At 38.1% G+C, this 9,559-nt stretch overlaps 1 protein-coding gene across 6 annotated transcripts in view; it reads left to right on the top strand.

Annotated features, from left to right (window-relative positions):
- Positions 1 to 9,019, top strand: part of BDP1 (B double prime 1, subunit of RNA polymerase III transcription initiation factor IIIB) — a 114,838-nt gene extending 105,819 nt beyond the window's left edge. For 4 of the 6 annotated variants that reach the window (XM_015140253.3, XM_002804409.4, XM_015140255.3 and 1 more), the window contains exons 37-39: positions 487 to 742; positions 2,844 to 3,090; positions 5,980 to 9,019. In XM_015140253.3, the coding sequence (XP_014995739.3) occupies positions 487 to 742; positions 2,844 to 3,090; positions 5,980 to 6,111 (635 nt within the window). In that variant the 3' untranslated portion in view covers positions 6,112 to 9,019. Of the gene's footprint in view, positions 1 to 486; positions 743 to 2,843; positions 3,091 to 3,344; positions 3,466 to 5,979 lie in introns of all 6 variants that reach the window. The other 2 variants (XR_013418373.1, XR_013418374.1) reach the window with 1 other exon arrangement.
- The last annotated feature ends 540 nt before the right edge of the window (positions 9,020 to 9,559 follow it).

Raw genomic sequence — 9,559 nt, forward strand, 5'->3', positions numbered from 1 at the left:
GCTTTAGTTATTTTGTCCTAATCCTTGGCTACTTTGGTTTTGTCTGCTATTTAGTTAAGGAAAGAGAATTCTTTAGCTAAACTTGAGTATTTGAGAGTCTGTAGGTTTTACTTTTCAGGAGACCACAGGTACCTGAGTTACCACCTATATTTTGGATTGGTTTGGTTTCTAAATTTTAACAAACCTTAGATTTTTTAGAAAGTAATCATTCCCATTGTGATTGCTCAAGAAATATTTCTGGGAGAAGATTTTCTAAGCCAAAATATATTGATACAACTATTTTGTTTCTGAATGCAGAAGCTGTAGCATACCTTTTAACCAATTATAATAATAATAATCCAGATAACTCCACTAATGATAATTTAGCTTAGTCTTAATAGGGTAGGTTTATTATAGAATACCATGGGTTTCTTGGTCAAAGTTTGGGATTACATGGAATGTATTAACATCAATATCCTTGCTTTCCATTTGGTCTTTTTTTTGAAGGGGAGTCTCACAAAGGACAAGATATTTTTCCTACCTCGGGAAGCACACTGACAACTCCAGAACCTCAAAGACAGCAAGTTGAACCAGCTTTTCAGAGTAGAGGATCTAGATCTCCTGATGCATGCATAGACAAGAATGTGCCTCAGTTACCTCAGGATGAAATGATTGTGTCTGATAAGGAAGAAAGAACTGATGCTGCTCCTAAGTCTGAGCAAATGGATAACAGAACATCATCTTCTAAAGCCCCATTATCCAGGTACCATGAAAACATATTTAATAAGTGTTGTGCTCTCTGTCTTAATAAATATAACCTATACAGAACAGATATATATATATATATATATCAAGATTAGATCCAGTACTAAGGATGGTGTTTAATAAACATATTGCTCCATCAGTAATGTAAAGGAAGAAGTTTCAGCCAAGGAAATACAGTAATATTGCAGATAAACGTTTTGTACAATAAGAGCTTAAATTTAAGTGCTGAAACTTTGTTTTAGATAGAAAATCTTTAGAATGTTTTATACACTTATTTTTTTAGATTGTTCATGGTTATTTTGATCATTACATATTCATTACATTACATATTCCACCATGTGCAGTAGCTACTAATGCACATATATATGGATGCTGACATCAGACGTTGTTTTATTGAAGTCTCAAATAATGTGTCAGTTTTCTCCCTTGTAACAAACCAAAGAGGTAAATTATGGCTTTCTGTCCATAAGAATAAGTGTTGGAATTTAAGCAAAAGCCAACTTCTCTCACATTTTTCTCATATTCTAGAAACAATGGTTATCAATAATTATTGGCTTGTCAGCAGCATCCAGAAGATTAACGTGGTGTTGCTGAATTGAAGGAGGTGGGGGAACATGCACTAGTCTCCACTAAGAGGAAGGGTTGGGGGAAAGGACACATGTAGCTTAAAAGACATACTTAATAGATCTGTTGTTTTTGTTATCTAAATTATTGGAAGTAAAGCTCAGTAGTATCTCTTCTGGCCTTAGAGATGCGCTGAAAATAGAATGATTCCCAGGTACAGTGGCACATGCCTGTAATCCCAGCTACCCAGGAGGCTGAGGCCGGAGTTTGAGATTGCAGTGAGCTATGATTGTGCCTGCGAATAGCCACTGCACTCCAGCCTGAGCAACATAGCCAGACCGGTCTCTGAAAAAAGGAAAAAAAGGCTGGGTGTGGTGGCTTATGCCTGTAATCCCAGCACTTTGGGAGGCTGAGGTGGGCGGATCACCTGAGGTTGGGAGTTCCAGACCAGCCTAACCAACATGGAGAAGCCCCATCTCTACTAAAAATACAAAATTAGCTGGGCATAGTGGCACATGCCTATAATCCCAGCCACTCAGGAGGCTGAGGCAGGAGAATCGCTTGAACTCAGGAGGTGGAGGTTGTGGTGAGCCAAGATTGTGCCATTGCACTACAGCCTGGGTAACAAGAGTGAAATTCCGTCTCAAGAAAACAAAAAGGAAGAAAAAATAAATAAAATGAGGGAACCATCATGAGAGCTGGGATTAAAACAGGTTGAGAAGCAGTGTTCTAGAACAGAAGTCAGCATTTTTTGTAAAATGGCATTTGTACATATTTTAGGCTTTGGGAGCCATATGGTCTCTGTTAACAGCTATTCAACTCTGCAATTACAGCACAAAAGCAACCACAGACCATATGTAAACAAATGAACATAGCTGTGTTCCAGTAAAACGTACTCACAGAATTGGGTCGGGGACTGCATATGGCCTGTAGAGCATACCATGCTGACCACTGTTCCACAGCCTTGCTACTCAAAGTGTAGTCCTGACAACAGCAGTATGGACATCATTTGAGAACACTTGTTAAAATGCAGAACTCAGGCCATGCCCACTACCAACTGTGCGAATCTTCTTTTTAATAAGATCACCAAGTGATTTGAATGCTAGAGATGTTCTAGAGACCAGGGTCCTGCTAATTTTGTGTAAGCTGTTCTTGAGCTCCTAGCCTTAAGCGGTCCTCCCACCTTAGCCTTGCGAAGCAGAAGCAGTTATTAAGGATGTGTCTTGGCCGGGCACAGTGGCTCACGCCTGTAATCCCAGCACTTTGGGAGGCTGAGGTGAGAAGATCACGAGGTCAGGAGTTCGAGACCAGCATGACCAACATGGTGAAACTCCGTCTCTACTACAGCTACTTGGGAGGCTGAGGCAGGAGAATATCTTGGACCCGAGGGGTGGAGGTTGCAGTGAGTCGAGATCGTGTCACTGCACTCCAGCCTGGGTGACAGAGTGAGACTGTGTCTCAAAAGAAAAAAAAAAACAAAGGAATGTGTCTTCCTGGATATTCTTGACTATCTATCTTTACATTTGTATTTCTAGACCTGGCAGAAGACCCCTGGGATTTTTATCTTTAATATGTTCAAAGAATAGTTTGGAGTCTGACGAACCTATGCAGGTCCATAGTAAGAAACGCCTAAAACCTCTTATACCTGCATTAAGACAGAAATTGAAAAGATCTAATCCATTCAATGAAAGCCAGAAAAAAAATCAAGATTCCTCTGATCCGCTTCCATCTCCAAGTGTTATTAATACTCAATCTAAGAATATTAGCAGCTCAGCAACTCAGGTATGTGATAACTACTGTATTTTATTGTTTGTATGAGATGGGTTGGTTATGAGATTCGACTAGGGAAAACATAGTAATTTGTTATTTTTATTTGATGTCAGAAATTATTTTAGGGCAACTCCCATCCTTCTCTCCATCGTGTTCCTCCATAATGGAAGAAGAAAAGGTGTTGAGTCAGGAAGTTACAGTTAAGTTAGTACAGAGCCGTTGAACTAACCATAAATGGACACTTAATAGCCATTCCTTTAATCTAGAGACCCTTCTGACTTGTGGAAGCAAAAGGAAGCAGTGCTGACACCCACAAGAATTTAAGGAACTGTAAAACTAGAATTTGTTCACATGTTTCATTTCTATGTCTCCTGAAGCTATCCAATGGCAAGTATTGGGATGGAAAAATCTGTAAACCTGTATCAAAGACTTTGTAAAAATATTGGGGTGACTTAAGATCTCAACATAGAAGAGGCTGGTGAGCATCTATTGAATAGCATGAGCCTTTGAAAGGGGTACTTTTGTAAAGAATATCTTTAAACTTTTTTAAACATTTTGTATTATTTGTTAGAATTATTTTCTGAGATCATAGATTTTATCAGTCTTGCTTATCATTACCAAAGTTGTGAGTTTTTTTGTTGTTGTTGTTTTGTTTTGAGACAGAGTCTCACTCACTCTGTCACCCAGGCTGTAGTGCAGTGGCGTGATCTTGGCTCACTGCAACCTGCATCTCCTGGGTTCAAGTGATTCTCCTGTCTCAGCCTCTCGAGCAGCTGAGATTACAGATGCATGCCACAACACCCAGCTAAGTTTTGTATCTTTAGTAGAGACGGGATTTCGCCATGTTGGCCAGGCTGGTCTCAAATGCCTGGCCTCAAGCCATCTGCTCGCCTCGCCTCCCATAGTGTTGGAATTATAGGCATGAGCCACTGCACCTGTCCTGTAGTAGTTATTATATTCAGGGGAAAAGGCCCTTTGTGATAAAGACTGCAATTTTTTTTTCTCTGTATGTCATTTGTCTTTTGATTTTGTGTATGGTGGTTTTTGCCAAGCAGACATTTTTTATTTCTGTTTAGATTAATTTGTCAATCTTTTATAGCTTTCTGCTTTCAGGTAGTTTAAAAAGGTACTCTTCCCAGCTGGGTGCAGTGGCTCACACCTGTAATCCTAGCACTTTGGGAGGCCAAGGCGGGCGGATCACCTGAGGTGAGGAGTTTGAAACCAGCCTGGCCAACATGGCAAAACTCCGTCTCTATCAAAAATACAAAATTTAGTCAGGCATAGTGGCATGCGCGTGTAGTCCCAGCTACTCGGGAGGCTGAGCTAAGAGAATTGCTTGAATCCGGGAGTTGGAGGTTGCAGTGAGCTGAGATCATCCCATTGCACTACAGCCTGGCTTTGTCTTGAAATAAATAAATAAATAAAAAGATACCCTTCCCCACCTACCTCCGTCCAGAATTATAAAAGTGTTTTTCCATGGCATTTTTTACAGTAGAGTTTTTTAAAAAATACTTTTATATTTAAATCTTTTGATCCATCTAGAATTTGTTTTGGTAAGCTATAGGTCTGACTTTTTTCCCCCTGAGATGGTTATATAGTTGTCCAACATCATTTATTTAATAATATAATAACTGTTTTTGATATAGCACTTTTATCAGATGCTAAGTTTCTGTATATATATTGGGGTTATTTCTAGTCTTCTGTTTCATTGATAAATCTGTCATTCCCGTGCCAATACCATGCTCTCTTAATTTGTTTATAGATTTGTAAGTATGCTAATTTCTTTTTTTTTTTTTTTTTTTTTTTTTTTGAGACGGAGTCTCGCTCTGTCACCCAGGCTGGAGTGCAGTGGCCGGATCTCAGCTCACTGCAAGCTCCGCCTCCCGGGTTCACGCCATTCTCCTGCCTCAGCCTCCCGAGTAGCTGGGACTACAGGCGCCCGCCACCTCGCCCGGCTAGTTTTTTGTATTTTTTAGTAGAGACGGGGTTTCACCGTGTTAACCAGGATGGTCTCGATCTCCTGACCTCGTGATCCGCCCGTCTCGGCCTCCCAAAGTGCTGGGATTACAGGCTTGAGCCACCGCGCCCGGCCAAGTATGCTAATTTCTGATAAGGTATCTTTGATATGTTATCTTTAGGTGCTGTTTTGTTTCATGGGTCTATTTTTTTTTTTTTTTTTTTTTTTAATGTGATGGAGGCTTGCTCTGTCGCCCAGGCTGTAGTGCGGTTGCCGGATCTCAGCTCACTGCAAGCTCCGCCTCCCGGGTTCACGCCATTCTCCTGCCTCAGCCTCCTGAGTAGCTGGGACTACAGGCGCCCACCACCTCGCCTGGCTAGTTTTTTGTATTTTTTAGTAGAGACGGGGTTTCACCGTGTTAGCCAGGATGGTCTCGATCTCCTGACCTCGTGATCCGCTCGTCTCGGCCTCCCAAAGTGCTGGGATTACAGGCGTGAGCCACCGCGCCCAGCCGGGTCTGTCTATTCTTATGCAACTAATTGAAGTATTTTTACTTTAATCATTTAGTGACAGATTTAACTGTATTTTTCTTTATTAAAATTGTTCATGGAAATTAGGATGAAGTAATGGACTATGGGTACACTATGATTTACCTAATTATATCTAGTGTGGTATATTTAGTTGCTTCCAATTTTATTATTATAACTAATGCTACAAAGGTTATCTTAGTCATAAAACTTACTACATTTAGGATTATTTACTCTATGTAACAGCATAGAAATGAAATTTTTGGGTCAGTGATTGTGAACATATTTAAAGCTCAGTATTTATTGCCACATTGCTTTTCAAACAGATCATACCAGTTTAGACTGCTATACACACACACACATATATATGTAAATGTATTACAGTTTTATTTTACTTTATTTTTATTACCTTTTTAGGTTTCTTGTGATCAGCCCTTACTGAAAGAAGGACATAAAAGTGCCCAAAAGCGGGCCCCTCAAGGGGAGCCAACCACAGTCTCTGAATATTTCTTCAATGATATCTTCATTGAAGTGGATGAAACAGAATAAAACAGTCTTTTGTCTTTTTCTTTTTTAAATTAGGTCTAGGATTTCCAGAGTCAATTACATCAACGAAACAGTATTTAGAGCAAAATATCACTGTCTATTTTTCTTTAGGTTGATTTTGAATATTTAATAAGCTTGATTTGAAGCTTTTATAATCAGTGGAAAACATTTCTGAGGTTCCTCTCATTCTGATTGGTTCAGCATTTTGCAAATAGCAAGCAATTGAGACTGCTTTCTCAGACAGATGTTGTTTACATTTTGACTCTTCCTGTGCTAAGCACACATGGACATTTGGGAATGCTGTGGATATATGTCTGTATGAATTGCAATGCAGACAGATTTGGGGGTTAATTGTATCGTATTTAACATTTAGCAACTTCTTTTGTGAAGATTTTTTATTTTTAGGGGGAGATGATGAAGGATGAAGCCTTTTCCGTTGCTTCTGTGTACAGTCATGTATCACATGATAATGTTTCAGTCAACAGCGGACCACATATATGACAGTGGTCCCATACGATTAAAATGGAGATAAAAAATTCCTATCAACTAGTGACATTATAGCCAACATAACACAGCGCGTTGCTTTTTTATTTTTAGATATGTTTAGATACACAAATACTACTATTGTGTTACAACTGCCTACAGTATTCAGCATAGTAACACATTGTAGAGGTTTGTAGCCTAGAATCTCTAAGATATACTAGCCTCAGTCTGTAGGGTGTGTCGCAGTCTGTACCATCTCAGTGTTCGTAAGTACACTCTGTGTTGTTCCACACAAGATCACCTAACAAGGCATTTCTTAGAACATACAGTAAGGGACACGTGACTATATGTGAAAACAAATTGTCAAACTTCACTTTAGTATGGTAAATGTTAAAGAACTTTTCTATTATCAGCTGTTTGTCTGACTAAAAAATACATATTTTTCTAATTCATGGTGATGTAACATTAGTCCTCATTGAAAAACTAGTATTTAAACATAATTATTTATAAAGATGACACATCAAAGAGCTTATTTATTTTTAAGTTTTTTATTTAAAAGGATATTCAGTTTTAGCTATTTTCACCCCTCAGATTGTAGATAAGGAAGGCATTAACAAATTTATGTTTGTCTCCTTTTTCTCTTTTAATTTTAAAGATATTTGAAATGCTATAACTAAAAATGTTTGGTGTATATGTTTTGAATACCTTTTTTCCCTCAGTTTAGTATATTGACTTTGTACTGTGAATTTTTCTGTTTTTCTTCTTTCTTGGATAATCTCAGGATTTTCATGAGGGTGGGGGAACTCAACTTTATTTATTAGACAGAATTTCCATACAAAGTTCAATCTCCTTTATACACACACAGACATATATTAGTTTTTAAAAAGCCAACTTCTTCATAGTTTTTTTCTCAATTCTCAAGGAACACTTAGATCTTTAAGCATGGAACATAATAGTGATGTTAAAAACAGAAAATAAGGCTTTATAAAGTTAATGATTATCATCAATATGAATTTAAGATTTGTTTTAATTTCAAGATTTAATGATTTACATGTGTATTTCTATTATCTACCCAAGCAGATCTGTAGTGGTTCCAATTAGACTTCTCAAACAGCAAATTTATCCTGATTTTATTTGAAAAGCCTCTTGGAATGATAATATAGTAGCTCAGGAGTTGGAAACTTCCTGCAAACTATTTTGGGTTTGCAGGCCAGATGGTCTCTGTGGCAGCTACTCAGCTCTGCAATTTCAGTGTGAAAGAAGCCATAGACAGTACTTGAATGAAGGACTGTGGCTGGATTGGCCTTTTAGTTTGACCCCTGCATTAGGCCCCAAATTTTCTTACCCTGAGGTGCTGATATCTGTATGTATGAGTTATTTGTCACTAAAGTTATGAGTTGTGCCTAAAAGTTAAAACTGTTGATTGTATTATATAATGATCAGTGTTTCAATTGGGAAGATATTTTAGAGTCTAGATAATTATGTTTGTATATTGAAAAAATGGTGGCCAGTTTTTAAGCTCCTTAATAGAAGAGAATTATGTCTCAGCAGGTATAACAGTAATGCTAATTTATTGAAACTACTGCTGTTAGAGCACTTCTTATTCATTGTCTTTTAGTAAAATTTATGACATAACATTTTGTCAGAGAGGAGGCTATATAATTTGGAGTGGAAATTGTAAGTAGGCATTTATTTCATGATTGATATGTCACAGAAATTATGGTAGTAAATCACATTGCTATTTTAATACCCTGTTTATGTAAGTTTTTAAAACTCGTATTCTGAAAATATTTCATTCTCTTAGTGTTAGTTTGGGAGTTAGATTGCCATGATTAAACTGTTATTTATCCTTGTGTAATATAATTTTTAACCTTAACATCTGTCTCTTTTTAATCTATAATCTAGTTTTATGGAAGATGGAATTTCTTACTATATAAAGAATACAAAGACTCATTGTATTAGAGAATCAAGTCAGCCAGCTAAATTATCCTACTGTTATATCCTTAAACCTGATTTTGGAAAAGAGAAAGTTAATCAGTGTATTTACCTTACATGGTGGAAAGAACTATGTTAGGTCTGATTCATGTAAAGAAGATGTTGCAAAGAATTTATTTCACAAATCTTAATGGAGATGTGAGTAAAAGTTTTTATCTTTTCTTGACTTTTTCTCCTGAACGCTTATGTCTTAGCAAGTGGTCAGCATGAGGGTTTGAACGCCTAATTGTTGGTCAATGGTTGAGGCATGACAAAAATACTAATATCCACTGTTTATCATCATGTTATTTGAAACAAAAGTGACCATGTATACTATCTTGCTTGAAGAAGTCTTTGACAGAAAAAGCAGTATCATGTCATTTATAAATTTTCTTGTTCTAAAGAAAGCAGTTGTATATATATAAATTATGTAAATAAAAGTTATTTTATACCATTTCTGTTGTGTCTTTTTAAGATGACTAAATAAAGAATTGGGCCGGGCGCGGTGGCTCAAGCCTGTAATCCCAGCACTTTGGGAGGCCGAGACGGGCGGATCATGAGGTCAGGAGATCGAGACCATCCTGGCTAATACGGTGAAACCCCGTCTCTACTAAAAAATACAAAAAACTAGCCGGGCGAAGTGGCGGGTGCCTGTAGTCCCAGCTACTTGGGAGGCTGAGGCAGGAGATTGGCGTGAACCCAAGAGGAGGAGCTTGCAGTGAGCTGAGATCCGGCCACTGCACTCCAGCCTGGGTGACAGAGCAAGACTCCGTCTCAAAAAAAAAAAAAAAAAAAAAAAAGAATTGGCTGGGTATCGTGGCTTACACCTGTAATCCCAGCACTTTGGGAGGCCGAGGTAGGAGGATCACTTGAGCCCAGGAGTTCAAGACCAGCCTGGGCAACATAATGAGACCTCATCTCTACAAAAAAAATAAAAATCAGCCAACTGTGATGGGGTGTGCTTTTGGTCCCAGTTACTCAGCAGGCTGGCATG

This window comes from Macaca mulatta, chromosome 6 (assembly GCF_049350105.2).
Source record: "Macaca mulatta isolate MMU2019108-1 chromosome 6, T2T-MMU8v2.0, whole genome shotgun sequence".
Taxonomy (NCBI): domain Eukaryota; kingdom Metazoa; phylum Chordata; class Mammalia; order Primates; family Cercopithecidae; genus Macaca; species Macaca mulatta.